The 21,227-nt window shown below is 37.2% G+C and overlaps 1 protein-coding gene across 11 annotated transcripts in view; it reads left to right on the plus strand.

The window, feature by feature from the left end:
* Positions 1-21,227, plus strand: part of LOC126253109 (putative thiamine transporter SLC35F3) — a 708,458-nt gene that overhangs the window by 476,504 nt on the left and 210,727 nt on the right. For all 11 annotated transcript variants that reach the window (XM_049954222.1, XM_049954231.1, XM_049954240.1 and 8 more), the window contains exon 8: positions 4,482-4,610. In XM_049954222.1, the coding sequence (XP_049810179.1) occupies positions 4,482-4,610 (129 nt within the window). The remainder of the gene's footprint in view (positions 1-4,481; positions 4,611-21,227) is intronic.

Below are 21,227 nucleotides of genomic sequence, written 5' to 3' on the forward strand. Positions count from 1 at the left end.
ACAAAGGGGGTTGTAGTATATTTCTAGAGTAATCATTTAAAGCTGGTTCTTGAAACTTTGTTAACATACTTTCTATTGATAGTTTACGTCTATTTTCAAGAGCCTTCCAGTTTAGTTCCTTCAGTATCTCTATGACATTTTCCACTTGATTAAACAAGCATGTGACCGTCTGTGCTGCCCTTCAGTGTTCAATATCCCCTGCTTGTCCTATCTGGTACGGGTCCCACACACTTGAGCAATATTCTAGAATAGGTCACATGAGTGATTTGTAACCAATCTCCATTGTAGATTGTGTGACGTTTGCCTGCTTTATTTCTTGGTTGTTAGTCCTCGGTGTTGACATACTGCATTGTGGTACTGGCTGAAAAGTAGCGGGGTGGAAGTTCAATACTACTGTAAAAGATGTAACTGACAGTTGCACAGTTGTGTTTCACAGTTCTTTACTTTCACTGTTCACAACCCCCCAATATTACACAGTTATATGGCCAGTTCACTATTGGTAAACAATAAGCCAAGCCTCATTAATAGTTTGCAGACAGACATCAGCATATTGCTACAATAGTTTGCTCTTGAACATCTGTGAGTAGTAAATACCTAAACACAGTTCACAGTTCTTGCAGAATAATTAGGTACATTAACACTACTTCTCAAATAAATTGAACAGACACTGTCATTGTTTTAACACACAGCCTAATTTGTGTTACACTGATTCCATTTATTACTCTAACCGATACAGACTTCCCGACTGAAAATCGGCCTTGGACTGACTGACTTGGGACCAAAAATCTGTCCTTTATACATCCTCACAATAATAGGCACTGAAACTATACATTGTTTGATGTTTAATTTACAGAAATTACAATAAATAAATAAGTCATTCAATTCACTGACTATATAGAAAAATTCCTTCTTTTTAACAGTTTCTTCTACAACAATGGTTGGGCTGAATTATTTGTTTAAATTTTTATTTATTTATTTGGTCCTGTTGATTACATATTATACAGTCAGTGTACAAGTAATATAGGACAAGTCAGTTGATGCAATTACAGTAGTACATTAACATTTATTCATCACATTGCACAGACATTGGTTTATTTTACAAGAACAATTACTTGCATGCAGTATTAAAGCCTGCATTATGCCAAAAACAGTTTAAGTGATTGTTTAAAATAGTAGAATAAGTGACAGTGCATATTTTTATGCTACTGACATATATAAGTAAGTAAATTTTCTTCATGGTCATGGTTTGAATGAATACAGGTTTTAACTGCATTCCTTAAGAAGAGGTTTAAGTGAATGCTCAAGAGAGTGGGATACATGGGAGTTCACATTTTCTCATAATGAAACAGATAAATTTACATTTTATCACCACAATTTCAGTTAAACTACAAGTAACAGCATCACACTTTATCTTTAAGGGAGTGCTTTTCTTAGGCAGTTTCCCCCACTCTTGTACATCATAACTCTAAGTATTCATTCATTTTATAGAAAGTTTGTTCGATGAGAAATAATTTTAGTTTCCTTTTGAAAACCTGTACATTATTTATTTCCTTTTTTATATTGATGGGGAGCTTATTGAAGACCTTTATACCTGACTCAGTAACTCCCCTATGTACTGTAGTGGGAGTTGCAGAGACTTGATGAAAATTGTTCACCTGTCTTGTGTCATGGTTGTGGATGTCACAATTTTTCTGAAACAGTTCCCTGTTGTTGGCTACAAATAACTTCGGTGAGTATATATACTGACCTGTGATAGTAAGTATCCTGAGAGATTGAAGAGACATCTGCAAGATGTCCCATTAGGGACCCCACATATTAGCCTCACTGCTCGTTTTTGTATTCTGAAGGCTTTTTCAACACCTGCAGCATTTCCCCAGAATATTATGCCATAGGAGAGAACAGAATGGAAATATGCAAAGTATGACAACAACATTATTTCTCTGTCTACTAACTGATGGAGAGCTCTTAGTGCAAAGCATGACGAGCTAAGTTTCTTGACCAGCTGATCAATTTGTTCTTTCCATATTAGGTGACTGTCTATCTGGATACCTAGGAATTTTGTATGTGTGGTTTCATTAATTTTGTGATTGTTAATATGTATTTCAGGAGCTTCATTTTATTTTATTTTTTGTCAGAAACTGTATCATATTGGTTTTTGAAATATTTAAGGTTAGGCTATTCGCAGTGAACCATTTGTGTACTTGAGTAGAGACTGTCATGGCTGTATCCAGCATTGTGGAGTTGGGTCCTTTTACGAGGATACTTGTATCATCGGCAAACATTATTATTTTTGCTCTGTTGTTAATTTTGATTGGTAGATCATCAATGTAGATCAGGAAAATTAATGGCCCAAGAATTGAGCTCTGTGGGACTCCATACTTTATATTTCCCCAGTCTGATGTTAATGCTGTTGCTGTCCCCCTTAAGACAACCCTTTGCTTTCTCTTCTGTAAGTATGATTCTAACCAAGTCATGAAGTTAACGGATACAGTTATGCAAGGAATATTTCTGACAAACCAGATAATTACTTTGGAATTATTTAAGGGCTACAGTTATGCAAGGAATATTTCTGACATACCAGATAATTACTTTGGAATTATTTAAGGGCTGGCTTTGCTAATATGTTTTTGAGTAGAGCCAAATAAATACTTTAAGAATGCTAACAGTTCTTCTTCCAAATTTTTATAATTAGTACAGAATTTATATTCGTTTTTAAGTCAACAATAGAATCTAAGTCACGACATTTACTGATTTCACCCTATAACAAAAGATATTAACTAGGAATATTCAAAATAAATTAGAAAATTAATTACATACACAAAACTAACCACAAAAGTAGATCTGGTGTTACATTTCCAAAGACTGAGGGCCAACCTTCCTCTTTTATGGAAATGTAGATTATACTCATGTATGTTAATGATAATTAGTGAAAACTGAAAAACTGATTTGAAGGAGGCAAATGGCAAAACAAGAGAGGAAGTAAAGAGATCCCAGCTTGCTTCTTCACAATTGATTGCATTTCCCCAGTATTCCACCAATAAACCAAAGTCTACCACTTCCTTAACTCACGACTGAACCTGTGTGATCATTCCATTTCATATCCCTTCAATGTGTTGCACCCAGGTATTTGTATGCATGGGCTGATTCCAACAATGACTCATTGATATTATAGTCATAGGATCCTACATTTTTTTGTTTTGTGAAGTGCAAAATTTTACATTTCTGAACATTTACTGAAAGCCGCCAATCTCTGCACCATGTTTAAATCTTATAAATTTCATTATAGATAGCTGCATCGCCTGCTAAAAGCCTGATTTTACTATTAATATTGTTTGCAAGTTCATTAATATACAAAATGAACAGGGAGGGTCCCAACACACTTTCCTGGGCCATACCTGAAGACATTTCAACATCTGATGATGACTCTCCATCAAAGATAACATACTGTGTCCTCCCTACCAAAAAGCCATCAATCTAGTTAACAAATTTCACTTGTTAGTTATATGATCATACTTTTGACAATAAGCATAAGTGTAGTACTGAGTCAAATGCTTTTCAGAAATCCAGAAATACAGCATCTACCAGATTGACTTGATCCAAAGCTTTCAGTATGTCATCTGACTGTATACCACGGAGGTTTCATCCCATTATGGACTGTTCTACTGAGTACATATCGATTCAGTGCATGGCCAACTGTTCTTTTAAACTTATGCCGTAGTTCCTCTATATGTTCCTGTCCTATGCTGAAAGTTTCAAGAGATATGACACTACTGATTTTTTATCTAGTTTACTGAATATTTGGGAAGAACAGCATTCTGGAATGTTTGACAGATTACAAAATAAAATTAAACTACCTACAGTTCAAATGTATATTTTTTGAGTCTACAATCTAAATGCAAGAAAACAGCAGAATTCATTCTTTAGTTCTGACTGTCTTTTATGAGAAAAAGAACACAAAGCTGAATTGGTTTATTACTTTTCAAATTTTGCTTACATTTCTTCAAATAAAACGTGTTTAAGGGAACTAATTTTGTGGTTAGGTTCAATAGATGTGTAATTAAGTATTGAATAATAAAATTAAGATCAGAGCCCTCCAAACAATGTGTTCACAGTCATGAAATCCAGTTGTGATCCTCATTAAGTGTGCATCAGCATTTCAAAAAGAAAAATCAAGTATTAATTTAGTCACTGTCTCCCATTTTTACCTTTCATTATTTTTCCCTGTTCCAAAAGAAATAAGAGGATGATGAACCTTACTTGATAAATATTATATTGCATAAAATCATGGCTGATAGGAATGCTCAAGCTAGTTACTGAAAGTTATAGTGATACAGTTTTGCTCTCTCCAAGTTGTTAATGTAGCCTATTCCCTTGCATCTCAACAAGCTTCTCCTCAATAGAGTATCCTAAACATATTTTATCAACTACATATCTCACCTAAGATTAGATTAAATATTGATATGCTCCATTTCTAACCACAGATTGTAGCTGTTATCCTGTGTGACACTGGCATTGCACTCTTGGCTTACATGGATGGAATCACTAAAAGTCGAACACTGGGTGGAGTTGTGCTAGCCGCATGTGCAGCTGCAGGCTCTGCTGTATACAAGGTACAAAGTGCAATGTTGTTTATGCTATCTACATTAGATGTCTGTATGAAGGGTGACATTTTTTCCTCTTTGTCAGTGGCACACAATATTAATGACATCACTGCCTTTGCTTGCTTTAAGTGCTGCATATTTCAAAAGAACAATATCCTACATTTTTCAAACTAAGTTGTATTTTTGATAAAGAGGTGAACCAAAATACATAATTAAACTTATTTCATATTATCTTATTTAGATGTTGTTATAGTGATATTCCAATGGCACAGCAAATGCACTATCTTAGTGGTTCACACAAGATGTGTATAGTTGATATTAACTATAAATGCAGTATATCTAAATAATTGACGAACTTTAAGAATCTGAATGTAAACATTACCAAACCGTTGTTTATTTCTGACTTAGATTCAAGTGGTAAATGTTTTACAATGCATGTGTATTTCTTAGTTATGTAAAAAAAAGAGCTCCGATTATGGGTTCACAGCAAGTATCTGTAGTTTTAATCTCACTAAGACTCATATTATACCATGAACAAAAATAGCCTGCTGATGCCAGGAAAAGGAATGAATGACCATGCACTAAATAAAATAATGTGCATAAAATTCCTAGAAACCAGCTTAAAAACAAGCTGAAATAGAGTTAGTATGTAAGTAACCACGCAGGCTCTCCCAGAATACTAGTTTCAAGTAGTTTTTTGGGCTTGCTGTTGCACCCTAAAATAAGCTTGGCATATCTGGCCACCATTTTCAGATGAGACACTATTTCTGGGTCTTGTCAAACTAATGTAAATGCCAAAGACGGCAAAATTATATAGACTACAGAAGATACATCACATGAGTGCCAAAAGCTGTCAGTTCTGTCCCCAGTATAGATATAGCACCATTTTGTGGTAACTGTTCATAGCAATTTCTTAGTGTTCATTAAATCTGCAGTCAAAATTTACTGGCAGTAAAGGCAGAGTACTTGATGTTTTCATGTAGTTTAATTCAGTATTCAAATGATGGAAACTCCAGTTTGGAATGTCAACAGTGATCTTGTACCAGATGTCAAACATAGCCTCCAGTTTAATTCAGGGTTCAAACAATGGAAACTCCATGTTGGAAAGTCAACAGCAATCTCATACGAGATGTCCAACCTCCAATCCCTAGTTAAAGCTTTAGGTCCTTCCCAGAACCTCTCCCCTGAATCCATTTCCATCCTCACCATTATAACATCTCACACACACACCTTTACATACTCCCCAAAATCCTCAAACCCAAAAATACTAGACACTGCACTGTAGTTGTCAATTATGCCACCACTGAAAGAATTTTGGCCCTCATTGATCAACACCTACAACCAGTTACCTATTTTGGCCCTCATTGATCAACACCTACAACCAGTTACCTATGATCTAGCCTCCATGTCAAAGATGCCAACCACTTCCTTCAATGACTCCCCACTATCCCCACCCTTTACCTCCTGGATCCCTACTCATCACTGTTGCACCATTTCCCTATACACCAACATCCCTCATGCCCATGGTCTTACCGCTATTGAACATTACTGTTCCCAGAGTTTTTCAAACTCCAGACACACTACCTAATACACCTTACTAACTTTATTCTAACTACAGCTGCCTCTCCTCTGAGAGGAAGGTACAGGCCTTCTAGAGGAATGTTTCTAGCCTTTCAAAACTGTAAACTCCTAGTCTGGTTCAGGGTCATTGATGATATCTTCGTGTTCTACACTCAGGGCACCTCATCCTCATTCCTTCACAGCCTCAACACCTTCATTCCCATCTCCTTCACCTGGTTCTCCTCAACCCAGAGTGCCACCTTCTTGGATGTTGACTTCCTTTTTTCTGATGGCCCCATCCACAACTTTTCCCGCATGAAATTCAGCAACCACCAATAGTACCTGCATTTTGACAGCTGTCATCCCTACCACATCAAAACATACCTACTGTACAGCCTGGCTCTGACCACAATTTATTGGTCATGAACTGTAGGTTAAAACTGAAGACATTAGAAAAAAGGTAGGAAATTAAGGACATGAGACCTGGAGAAGTTGAGAACCAGAGGTTGCTGAGACTTTCAATGGGGGCATTAATTTTTATAACATGTATTGTTTTGTTATTATAAATGTTCCCTTAAAAATTGTAAGTGCTATAGTATTACTGATGGATATTTATTTGGCTTACATATCATATAAATTTTGTGTGAAGTGTTAGTGTTTAATGCTTCATTGAGGTCAGTGTCATAAAGTACATTTCAGAAGTTCAGACTGGAAAAATATGAAGAAATAAATTAACATGGTTTTTTGTTAATGAACAATCCTGTCTTTAATTTCAAGTGTTTTTGGGTAACTATGTAATACCTTAATGTGTAATGCTATACAGAAATTGCACCATACCCTTCCCAATTATTTGTCCCAATTCCTTTCTTCTTATAATTAATTTCCAGGGGAAATTACTTTCAAATATTGGCAGAAACTCCTGAATTAATGTGTTTCACTTCAAACTAACTAACTAAATCAGAATATGACTTGTTGTAAATCTCAGATCAATGTAGCTCTTCCACCTGAAATAATTTACTCGTATGGCATTGATTAGTCTCCATGTAGATTATCCATTTTCTCTGCACTTTTGGCCTCTGTAGCAATGCTTCCATCAAAACTGAAAGAAAAGTTAGTGATGTGAATAACCTATTATCAATACTCTTGTCTACACCAAAAATTGAAGTTCAAACATTATGGCTGCTAAGTGAACTATTGTTCAAATGTAGTAAGCTAACCATAATGTAATCAATCATATTATGCACTGATAGGTGAGTAACTGCATACTACATGCAGCTGATGTCCTGTAAGATTGTTTGAAAGCAGTTATCTAACCATAACATAAACCATTACAGTTATTCACGTCTGGCAGTTATATCATAAACACAGTTGCTATATAAGTCACTCACCACACTGCCCTTCAAATATCATATCAGAACAAATAAAATATGTGCAGTAATTATCGATTTGCAAATAACTCTGCTTATGATGTAGCTCCAGTGTCATAGTCGCTGATAATCATTACTGAAATTTAACACAATCCACAAGAATATTTACTCATTCACAGTCAAATTAGTAATTTTAAACAGTCACTAAATTAGTGAATAAACACCCAGACATGAACTTTAGATAACATGCAGTACATTCTCTGATATGTAATGTGTATTCATTGACTGTGGCACATTATTCCGCATTGAGGAACATATATCTTGCTCATTTCAAAACTCTACAGACTGAACTTGAACTGATCTGAACAGGTTGCCATCATCATCATTTTATAAGGTTGCAATAAGCAGAATTGATTTAATGTTTGGAAGATCCTCACAAATTACATTTAAAGATATACGTTTCTCAGTAATTGAATAGTGGATACAGATTTGTTGAAACATGAACTTTCAGATACAGTGATAATTTCTATTGAATTGCATGGGTTAGATTGCCTAAATATGTGATTCTATTTCAGTGACAATGTTTTGTCTAAAATTGTTAATTGCTTTGAAATTAAGTTAGCACAGGAGTTTATAAAACATTTTCATCATGCATGACTACTTTATTCATTTCTACAGGTTTTTCATAGTTAAACTGAATTTGCCCTGGGTCAATGTCTGAGATTTTTAGGTACTGGTCATGTGTTATATAAATGACAATATCAAAAATATCACAAAATTTGCAGAAAAAAAAATGTTGGTGGAAGGAAAACATAACACATGGAAAAAATCTATCTGGTTTGTCATTGATCCCCACAGTGGGTTATATAGACAGATATTGGCAAATAGTTGACTGTATAATACAGTATCTGGACAATTAGCTTCAAAATTTTTACAAAACTTATCACATTTTGATTCAAAATTGTCTTGATTGCTGAAACTGGCCATAAATCTACAATGCAAGGAAATACACATTGTCCAAACCATGTATCTTATAAGACATAATTTCATGTTGCACAGAAAGACACATTTACATACTGAGTAATTACTTCTTTAGAAAAAAAGAAAAAGCTCTTATTATTGTTTCCCTAAAAACACAGAAGAAAAACATTTCACTTTTCACACTTTTTTTCACTAATACAGTTAGATGCCACACAGTATATACCTTTCACAAGTCCAACTGGCTATCCAATGTCCCTCACTGTCCTTTAGTGTCCTGAGGTATGGTTTTGCTTAATCATCATACATCGAAGAAAAAACAAACACTACTAATTTCTACACTTATACCCGTGTTAAATTGTTTCATCTTTGAATTAACATGTTCATTACACATAAATATTCATTTTTTGTGTAGACATAACTGGTCACCTAAAAGAATGTAAAGGGAATGGAATCTGCTTCATGTTATCCTGTACTTTTAACTCAAATCACTGAAGGGGAATGTCAAATTTAAATAAAGTTTGTAAAATGTTACTTACTATTTTTCATATTTACTATCTTCATTAGTGTCTAATTCTGTTAGCATACTCTAATTCCTGTCTTTTTTTTATTTCCTACCAGTTAACTAACAAAATTTTGTTTCTTTCTGATTTTTGTCATTAACCTAAGCAATCACTACCAAAAACACAAATAGAAAGAGTGTTTCTTTTTAATTTTCCTCACACAGATACGAGCATTCACAGAGGGTGGGATTACTGGTAGCTGGGAGCTCCAATGTTAGGCACATAATGAAGACCCTTAGGAACATGGTTGTCAAGGAGGGGAAGGAAGCCAGTCTGCACTCTGTTTGCATACTGGGGGGAGTCAGTCCGGATGTGGAAAAGGTGCTTCCAGTACCATGAAGAGTACAGGGTGCAGCCAACTGCAGGTGGTGGCTCATGTTGGTACCAATGAGACTGTGGTCCTTTGGTGCAGAGCCAAGAGGAGGGTCTGAATCAGAGGTTCAGGCAGTTCTGTGACCGTGTAGGCTACATATTCCTTGTCTTTCACCATCTGGTGGAGGTTCAAATGGTTCAAATGGCTCTGAGCACTATGGGACTTAACTACTGTGGTCATCAGTCCCCTAGAACTTAGAACTGCTTAAACCTAACTAACCTAAGGACATCACACACATCCATGCCCGAGGCAGGATTCGAACCTGCGACCGTAGCAGTCGCGCGGTTCCGGACTGCGCGCCTAGAACCGCTAGACCACCGCGGCCCGCCATCTGGTGGAGGGTTTCTGTGTCCCACTTCATAGGTGATGAGTCCATGACACACAGGAAGTAACTACATGGGTAGCGGGAGCTGTGTGGGAGGGACTGGGCAGTATTTTAGATTAGAGGGTCTCAGGAAAACACAGAAAGGGCATCCGTCTAAAAGGTGGCAGGTAAAACACAGTAAGGTAGTTGTAGAAACAATTAGTATTGTAATTGTAAATTGTCATAGCTGTGTTGGGAACATGATGGAAGAATTATACATTTAAAGCCAGCGGCAGGCATAAAATGTCATCTGAAATTGTACTGAATGCTCTCTCAGAAAATTATTTTGAACAATTAGTACATGAGCCCACTCAAAGTGTAAATGATTGTGAAAGCATACTTGACCTCTTAGCAACAAATAATCCTGGACAAATAGGAAGTATCATGATGGTTACAGGAATTAGTGACCACAAGGCAGTTGCTGCTAGACTGAATACCATAACACCCTCAACCATAAAAAAAGAAATGCAAAGTACATTTATTTTAAAAATCTGATAGAAATGCTCTTAATGCCTTTTTAAGAGACAGTCTCCACTCCTTCCGTTCTTATCATGTAAGAGTAGAAAAGATGTGGAATTATTTCAAAGAGATAGTATCGATGGTATATACATAAATTAATAAGTGATGGTACTGATCCCCTATGTTACAAAAAACAAGTCAGATCGCTGTTGCAGAAATAATGAAAAAAGCATGCCAAACTTAAAATAACACAAAATCCTCAAGAATGGCAAAGTTTTGCAGAGGTTTGAAAGGTAGTGCATACTTCAATGTGAGATTCTTATAATAATTTCCACAATGAAACTCTGTCTTAGAATCTGGCAGAAAACCCAAAGAGATTCTGGTCATACATCAAGCACACCAGTTGCAAGATACAAGCATTTCCTTCACTGTGCAATAACAATGATGAAGTGCCACTAAAGCACAGTTATTAAACACAATTTTCCAAAACTCCTTCACCAAAGAAGATGAAGTAAATATTCTTGAATTCCAATCAAGAACAACTGCCAAGATGAGAAACATAGAAGTAGATAACCTCGGTGTAAAAAAGCAGCTTAAATCACTGAATAAAGGTAAATCCTCTAGTCCAGATTGTATACCAGTCAGGTTTCTTTCAGAGTATGCTGATACAGTAGCTCCATATTTAGCAATTATATAAATTGCTCACTCACAGAAATATCCACACCTAAAGACCGGAAAATTGCTCAAGTCAAACCAATACTGAAAGAGGGAAATAGGAGTAATCTGCTGAATTTCAGATGCATATCACTAACGTTGATTTTCAGTAGGGTTTTGGATCATATACTGTGTTTGAACATTATGAACTACCTCGAAGAAAATTATTTATTGACACATAGTCAGCACGGATTCAGAAAACATTGTTCTTGTGAAACAATGAGTGTTATTAACAGTGGATGATTTCATATTTTTAGATTTTTGGAATGCTTTTGACACCATTCCTTACAAGTGTCTTCTAACCAAACTGTGTGCCTATGGTATGTCACCTCCGTTGTGCGACTGGATTTGTGATTTCCCATCAGAAAGGCCACAGTTCATAATAATAGATGGAAAGTCATTGAGTAAAACAGAAGTAATATCTGGCGTTCCCCAACGAACTGTTACAGGCCCTCTATTGTTCCTGATATATATCAACGACATAGGAGACAATCTGAGTAGCCCTCTTAGATTGTTTGCAGATGATGCTGTCATTTACCATCTTGTAAAGTCATCAGATGACCAAAACAAATTGCAAAATGATTTAGATACAATATCTGTATGGTGTGAAATGTGGAAATCGACCTGAATAAAGAAAAGTGTGAAGTTATTCATATGAGTATTAAAAGAAATCCACTAAATTTCGATTAAGTGATAAGTCAAACAAACCTGAAGGCTGTAAATTCAACTAAACACTTAGGGATTACAATTACAAATAACCTAACTTGGAATGATCACATAGGTAGTGTTGTGGGTAGAGCAAACCAAATACTGCAATTCATTGGCAGAACACTTAAAAGGTGCAACAGGTCTACTAAAGAGACTGCTTACACCACACTTGTCTGCCCTCTTCTGGAGTACTGGTGTGCAGTGGGATCCGCATCAGGTGGAACTGACAGATGAGATCAAAAAAGTTCAAAGAAGATCAACTTGTTTTGTATTATTGCGAAATAGGGGAGATAGGCCACAGACATGATACATGAATTGGGGTGGCAATTCATTGGGATGGGATCCTCTCATGAAATTTCAATCACCAGTTTTCTCCTCTGATTGCAAAAACATTCTGTTGGCACCCACATACATAGGGAGAAATGATCATCATGATAAAATAAGAGAAATCAGTGCTCGCACAGAAAAATTTAATTGCTCGTTTTTACCGTGCACCATTTAACAGTGGAACGGTAGAGAGACAACTTGAAGGTGGTTCATTGAACCTTCTGCCAGGCACTTTATTCTGAAAAGCAGAGTAACCATGTAGATGTAGGGGTAGATGTAGATGTAAATGTAGAGGAAAGTTGCTACTCACCATATAGCGGAGATGCTGGGTCACAGATAGATCCAACAAAAAAGACTCTCTCAATTATAGCTTTTAGCCATTAAGGCATTCATCAAAAATGGAGACACACACACACACACACACACACACACACACACACATACTCACTCAAATGCAACTCACACACATGACTGCAGTCTCAGACAACTGAAACCACACTCAACATAATTAGTATTTCATCAAAATATTCCTCATTCATTCAGATTCACATTTTCAGTGTCATACATTACAAGATAGCTACAAGTTGCCTAAATCAAATATGTTCCATGGAAAAAAAATCCCTACGGCAAAGTGTCTCCTTAATGATGAGCAACTTACCAACACATTTCTTATTGCTTCTCTTTATGACTTCATTTCTGTTTAGTTTATCACTTATGCTTAGTTATTCTTATAACCAACATATTTCCTTATATACTTCACCATTACCTGTTTATTATATTTCATCATCTCATTAAAAAACAAGTGAACACGTGCTTTGCTCAGTACAAAATAACTCAAAAGAACAGCATTCCATTATAATCCACTATAATCATATAGATGAATCATATTTTTCACAATATAACAGACACCATACTTTACTTGCTGACTTTGTTACTTTGATCTATACCATCATAATACTTTGAGCTGAGGCCTGAAGGGCAATACAGTTACAAAACTTGCTTTATTACTTTGATTATTATGACAGACAACTGTATTTCACTTTAACTTATGCCTGAAAGGCTGGCGTATGACAAATTTTTCCACAGATATACTTTTCCAATTACTGCATTGAGCACTAAAGCTTTAATTTGTTGTCACTGGTTGCCCTAAATCATGTATTCTAGAGTTTCCCTCTTTCTACTACTACACTCCTGGTCATTAAAATTGCTACACCATGAAGATGACGTGCTACAGATGCGAAATTTAACCGACAGGAAGAAGATGCTGGGATATGCAAAAGACCAGCTTTTCAGAGCATTCACACAAGTCTGGCACCAGTGGCAACACCTACAATGTGCTGACATGAGGAAAGTTTCCAACGTATTTCTCATAAACAAACAGCAGTTGACCAGCATTGCCTGGTGAAATGTTGTTGTGATGCCTTGTGTAAGGAGGAGAAATGCGTACCATCACGTTTCCAACTTTGATAAAGGTCGGATTGTAGCCTATCACGATTGCAGTGTATCGTATCACGACATTGTTGCTCGTGTTGGTCGAGATCCAATGACTGTTAGCAGAATATAGAATCGGTGGGTTCAGGAGGGTAATACGGAACGCCGTGCTAAATCCCAATGGCCTCATATCACTAGCAGTTGAGATGACAGGCATCTTATCTGCATGGCTGTAACAGATCGTGCAACCATGTCTTGATCCCTGAGTCAACAGATGGGGACGTTTGCAAGGCAACAACCATCTGCACAAACAGTTCAATGACGTTTGCAGCAGCATGGACTATCAGCTCGGAGACCATGGCTGTGGTTACCCTTGACGCTGCATCACAGACAGGAGCGCCTGCGATGGTGTACTCAAAGATGAACCTGGGTACACAAATGGCAAAACATCATGTTTTCGGATGAATCCAGGTTCTGTTTACAGCATCATGATGGTCACATCCGTGTTTGGCAACATAGCGATGAAGGCAGATTGGAAGCAAGTATTTGTCATCACCATACTGACGTATCACCTGCTTGATGGTATGGGGTACCATTGGTTACATGTCTTGGTCACCTCTTGTTCGCATTGACGGCACTTTGAACAGTGGACATTACATTTCAGACATATGTTATGTCCTGTGGCTCTAGCCTTCATTTGATCCCTGCAAAACCCTACATTTCAGCAGGATAATGCATGACCGCATGTTGTAGATCCTGTACAGGCCTTTCTGGATACATAAAATGTTCGACTGCTGCCCTGCCCACACATTCTCCAGATCTCTCACCAATTGAAAACGTCTCGTCAATGGTGGCCGAGCAACTGGCTCTTCACAATACGACAGTCACTACTCTTGATGAACTGTGGTATCATGGCCAGGCATATCAAGGCCATTATTACAGCCAGAAGTGGTTGTTCTGGGTACTGATTTCTCAGGATCTATGCACCCAAATTGTGTGAAAATGTAATCACATGTCAGTTCCAGCATAATATATTTGTCCAATGAATACCCATTTATCACCTGCATTTCTTCTTTGTGCAGCAATTTTAATGGCGAGTGGTGTACATATTCTGACTTATTTCATATGTACCTCATCCTCTGGCTTAGAGAAATTTATTATTATTGACACAAAATTCTCCTTACTATTACTGTGTTCAGTAGCCAAAAGAGACAACAGGTCATAAAACTTATCAAAATGTTCACATATTTTTTATGAGTCATGAATCCACCCTCATAGTGCTTATTGACATACAGAAACCCAGTGCTGTAATAGTAAACTCTTATATATATGCAAACTGAGCAAAGTAGATGATGATTGCTGTTCACTTACAAACCAACGATAGGAGAGTAGATGATGATTGAGTGATCTGTGAAAGGGATAATAGAATCATCCAGCTAGGGGAAGTATTTCCACTATATAATGAATTCACTAGAGATTATTGACAACACCGTGGCTCCCATCAGGCAATGACAGAGCCGCCATTTATGTGGCAAGAAACCTGAGTTTGAGAAATATTCAACAGATCGCAATCTATTGGAGACAGAAGAAGAATAGGCTGCTGTGATGACAGCAACTGTGTGCCACCGCATGAGACATCATTCCGGGTTCTCTGGTGATGATGGCCAAGATCCAAACAAGTGGCTGAAGGTATACGAGCGTATAACCAAATTTAACAAATGGGATGACACCACGTGTTTGGCTAATGTATTTTTCTACTTTGAGGGCACTGCCAAGCAATGGTATGAGAACAACGAGGAGCAGTTCACAAGCTTGGAAGTATTCCAGGTGGAAATGCGCAAGTGTTTCGGTGACACACAATGACAGAAGTGCAAGTTTGAAGATAAATTAAAGTGCAGGGCACAGCATCCAGGAGAAACTACAGCATCCTACATTCAAGACGTCTTGGAGCTGTGTAAAATATGGATCCTAGAATGAAGGAGGAACATAGGGTTGCACATCTCATGAAGTGTGTTGCTCAGGACTTCTATCAAGCCCTACTCCTGAAGGAGGTTTTGACAGCAGACGACTTCATAAAATGGTGTCAGTATATTGAGACAATGCATCAAAAAAGAATTACATGCAAGAAGCTTGAACAGCTTCCAAACATTGTATCAATGTCTGTGATGGAGGAAGCAACTGATTTCACAAGTGTTGTTTATCAGATAGTGAGATCTGGGCCATGTGTAAATTTCAACAGTATCTCTATGGAAAAACATTCAGTTGTTACAGACTGCCATTCACTTTGTTGATTGACAGGTCTTAAGGATCCAACAGGATGACTTTCCAGTTGGGCATTATGTCTTCAAGAGTATGACATTACCATAGTGTACAAAAGTGGAAGAAAGCACCAAGATGCCGACTGTCTCTCAAGAAACCCGATGCAAGACCATCAAGACTTTGATACAGATAGTGACTGTCTCACTGCTCCCCAGGATCTCTCTGCTGAGTGGAAGAAGGATGCCACGATATCTCAAATTATGCTTGTCTTAAATTGGTCAGAGGATGTGATAGGACAATTTAAGGTAGTTAATGGATTACTTTGCAAGTAAAACTTTGATCTGTTTGGAAAGAAGTGGCTACCAGTGACACATGCGCTTAGATGTTCTACAGAAATTCCATGACTCATCTGAGGCTGGACATTTACGATTTGATAGAATCCGCAAGAGATTTTTCTGGCCAGGTTTATTTAGGAGTGTCTGTCACTATGTGTTGCACTGTTGAGAGTGCCAGAGGAGAAAGGCAGTTCCTCAGAAATCACCTGGCTGACTCATACCAGTTCCACCAGCTGAAATGCCTTTCAAGTGTGTTAGGATTGACCTCCTTCCAACGTCTGCTAGAGGCAATAGATGGATTATTGTTTGCACTGATTATCTTACATGCTATGCCATTACAAAAGCCTTGAGAACAGCTGAAGCATCTGAGGTAGCCAAATTCGTCTTGGAAGACATTGTATTAAAACACAGTGCCCCAAGGTCATTAATTACGGATTGAGGGAAAATTTTTCAATGGAATATTGTGACAGAGATAAACTGTTGGTACAACATTACTCATCACATTACGACTGCCTACCATGCGCAAACTAACAGGCTTACTGAATGCCTTAATAAGACCTTGATCGGCATGCTGTCAATGTTCGTCAATGTTGAGCAGAGCAACTGGGATGAGGTGCTACCTTTTGTGATGTTTGCCTACGACACCGCCAAACAAGACGCCACAGGACATATGCCATAAGATTTTGACCCCAGCACAAGATGACAAAAGATCAGAGATACAGTCCACGTCCTTTGAATGAAGCCCTATAAGGATCCTGCAACCCAGGGTAAATTCGAAGCTCCAGTGACAAGCAATAAGCAGAAAGGTGATGAAGAGTGTAGTGGCAAAAGAAGTTCTAAGATCACCACCAGGGTGAGAATCAGTCATCAGGAGTCAGAGTATGAAGAATCCGTGACTCATTCCCAGACTAGGAGGACATAACACCGAAATACTGTTCTCTTAAGGAGGGAGCAATGTCGCACAAGAAGCTGAGTAGCAACGTGGTGTAGTAGTTATGATACTAAACTATTGAATGGAGGGTCATGAGTTCAAAACTCACCTGAACAGTACAATTTTAATTTCTATATTCGGTTCGAGTATATTCTAGAAGTATCCACAAATGTCAAGAATCATTGTACTGAAATGTTCTGTTGCTGTATATATACTGTATGTGTTCTGGCTGGAGGCAGTTTGCTCCGCACTACACTCTTGTGTGTGCAAGTGCTGGATAAACCTTCATTAAGTGAAGTTAGTGTTCATCATTCATCATTACACCTTCTTGTACATGGCAATATTCAACATAGTGCCCAAGGAGAAGTTTAGCATTTTGCAAGTTCTAATACCTCATGAGAATGTGGCCAGACAAATTCGTCAAAACCTCCAATATTTCAGCCAGTAAACCCTTCTCATTTTGAAGGCACAAATTGGAAAATGCATTAAATAACAGGGAGAATACCCTGTTGGAAGATCGGTGGTTTTTGACTTTATCAGTTACTTTATCAGGTACCATTTCCTTGAGGTATTTACAGAAGATGGTTAATTGTTTGCTTGTTCAGTGGGTCAAAAATGTGGTCTCTCACTAGATTAGATGATTAGATTAGATTAGATTAATACTTGTTCCATAGATCATGTATACGACACTTCGTAATGATGTGGAACTTGTCAGGTTAATAAAAGATGTCTGTACAAGATATTACATTACACAAAATATTGCATGACACTAATGTTTAAGTTGGTTTTTCCCCCTCCCTTAATTTATATCTAAAAATTCAGCCAATAGTAGAAGGAGTTGTCATCTAGAAATTCTTTTAATTTATTTTTAAACGTTGGTTGGCTACCTGTCAGGCTTTTGATATTGTTTGGTAGGTGACCAAAGACTTTTGTGGCAGCATAATTTACCTCTTTCTGTGCCAAAGTCAGATTTAACCCTGCATAGTGAAGATCATCCTTTCTCCTGGTGTTATAGCTATGCACACTGCTATTACTTTTGAACTGGGTTGGATTATTAACAACAAATTTCATAAGTGAATATATATACTGTGAGGATACTGTGAGGATCCCTAGATCCTTAAATAGATGTCTGCAGGATGACCGTGGGTGGGCACCAGCAATTAATCTGATTACACGTTTTTGAACAATGAATACTTTTCTACTCAACGATGAATTACCCCAGAATATGATGACATATGAAAGCAGTGAATGAAAGTAGGCATAGTAAGCTAATTTACTGAGATTCTTATCACTGAAATTTGCAATAACCCTAATAGCATACGTAGCTGAACTCAGACGTTTCAGCAGACCATCAAGGTGTTGTTTCCAGTTTAACCTCTCATCAATGGACACACCTAAAAATTTTGAAAATTCTATCTTTGCTACAGACTTCTGTTCAAAGTCTATATTTATTACTGGAGTTGTGCCATTTACTGTACGGAACTGTATATACTGTGTTTTATCAAAATTTAAAGAGAGTCTGTTTGCTGAAAACCACTTAATAATTTTGTGAAAAACATCATTTACAATTACATCACTTACTTCTTGGATTTGGATGTTATTACTATACTTGTATCATCAGCAAAAAGAACTAACTTTGCATCTTCATCAATGTGGAATGGTAAGTCATTAATGTATATCAAGAACAGTAAAGGACCTAAGATCGAACCCTGTGGGACCCCGTACCTGATAGCCCCCCAGTTTGAGGAATCAGCTGTTGTTTTAACATTACATGAACCACTTATTTCAACTTTCTGCATTCTTCCAGTTAAGTATAAATTAAAACCATTTGTGCACTGCCCCCCTCAAACCATAATGATTTAGCTTATCTAAAAGAATTCCATGATTTACACAATCAAAGGCCTTTGAGAGATCACAAGAAATACCAATGGGTGATGTCCGGTTATTCAGAGCATTTAATATTTGATCAGTGAATGCGTATATAGCATTTTCTGTTGAAAAGCCTTTCTGAAAACCAAACTGACATTTTGTTAGTACTTTATTTTTACAAATATGGCAGGCTACTCTTGAATACATTACTTTCTCAAAAATTTTTGATAGAGCTGTCAGAAGAGAGATTGGACGGTAGTTGTTGACATCTGACGTATCCCCCTTTTTATGCAATGGTTTTACAATGGCATATTTCAGTCTATCGGGGAAAACACCCTGCTCCAAAGAGCTATTACATATGTGGCTAAGAATCCTACTTATCTGTGGGGAACAAGCTTTAAGTACCTTGCTGGAAATGCCATCAATTCCGTAAGAGCTTTTACTTTTCAGTGAGTTTATTATTTTACTGATTTCAGGGGGAGAGGTTGGTGGAAATACAGTTGTTTCAAACTGCACAAGTATGGACTCTTCTATTAATAGCCTTGCCTCTTCTAATGAAGATCTAGATCCGATTTTCTCCACAAGATTTAAAAAATGATTATTGGAAATATTTTCTATTTCTGATTGTTTGTTAGTACACTTGTCATTCAGTTTTATGGCAGTAAAGTCTTCCTTTGCTCTTGGTTGCCCTGTTTCACTTTCAATAATATTCCAAATTGCTTTCATTTTATTATCAGAGTTACTGATCTCAGACATGATACACATGCTTCTGGACTTTTTAATAACTTTTCTTAGTACCGCACAATAGTTTTTATAATATTGAACAATTTCGGGGTCAGTACTCCCTCTTGCTGTTAGATACAGTTCTCTTTTACGGTTGCAGGATATTCTTATTCCTTTAGTTAGCCAAGGGTTTTTATACGTTTTCTTGGAATTGTGTTTAACTATTTTCTTGGGAAAACAATTTTCAAATACCCTTAAAAATGTATTGTGAAATAAGTTATATTTCAAGTTTGCATCGGGTTCCTTATACACTTCATCGCAGCCTAGCAGCTGTAGGCTTTCCCTAAAGTTTGCAATATTTATATTGTTAATTGAACGCACTGCTTTGAAAGTCTGATTTGTTATACTGCATGGAGCTATGTCATGTACTGTAACTAGCTGTGCACCATGATCTGAAAGACCATTCTCAACAGGATAAGCATTTATGTCCTTAAACTTATCTTGGTCTGTAAAAAAGTTATCTATCAATGTCCTGCTGTTCTTTGTTATCCGAGTAGGAAAATCAATGACAGAGCTCAAATTGAAAGAACTGAGTAATACTACAAGGTCATTCTTCCTATTACACTCTTTCAGGGAATCAACATTGAAATCCCCACAAATGATAATTTGCTTCCCCATGTCTGACATATAGCACAACAAAGCATCCAAGTTTTCTAGAAATAGCTGGAAATTCCCTGAGGGGGACCTATACACAGTTACAATTATGAAAGTGCCATCATTTAGTTTAAGTTCAGTGGCACATGCTTCCATATGTTGCTCTACACAAAATTTTTTAGTTTCTAAATTTTTTACATTGTGGAAGCTTTTGACATATATGGCGACTCCTCCTCTCATCATATTATCTCTACTTACATGTGCAGCTAATTTGTACCCATTGATGCTAACCTTTTGCATATCAGTGACAATGTGATGTTCAGACAGGCATAGTACATCTATTACATTCTCAGTTTCTATATCTTCTAAACAAAGCAGAAGCTGATCAATTTTATTCTTCAATCCCCCAATATTTTGATGAAATATACTAACATTATTTTTCACTTTACTTTTGTGAGTACTTGAACTTTTTTAACATCTTTAGTACTTGCCTGGCTGAGTTTCCCACTGGACACTGATCTTACGCTAAAAAAGAGTTTCCACCATGAGATGTAGTTCCTCCCCCCTTTAAATTTCCTGCTATCAGCCCAGCCAGTTTACCCTTCCCATTCTTGTTGAGGTGTAGGCCATGTCTAGTATAGTTCCACCTACAGAGTGAATCAACAGGAACCACATCAATGTGTGACCCTGCACCAGATCCAAGTAGCCGTTCCAACTTCAAATTAACTCTCCTGACAGAAGAGCTCAAATGAGGTCAGTCATGGTGCTCCAGAACCGACACAAACCCAACACAGATATGACTTGATGTTGATGCAATCTTTGCCAGGTCACACTCTGTGCTGTACCCCAGACCTCTGTCAATACTGTTGCCCAGCCCACCCACAATAACCTTGGTATCTTCCTTAGTAAAGCCTCTACATAGTGAACCTAAATCCTCTGTAACCTGCCCCAGTCCAGCACTAGGTTTGAAAAAACTTGTGACCTGGTATTCTGACCCTAATTCATCCTGCA

The sequence above is a fragment of the Schistocerca nitens genome, chromosome 1 (assembly GCF_023898315.1).
Source record: "Schistocerca nitens isolate TAMUIC-IGC-003100 chromosome 1, iqSchNite1.1, whole genome shotgun sequence".
Lineage (NCBI taxonomy): Eukaryota > Metazoa > Arthropoda > Insecta > Orthoptera > Acrididae > Schistocerca > Schistocerca nitens.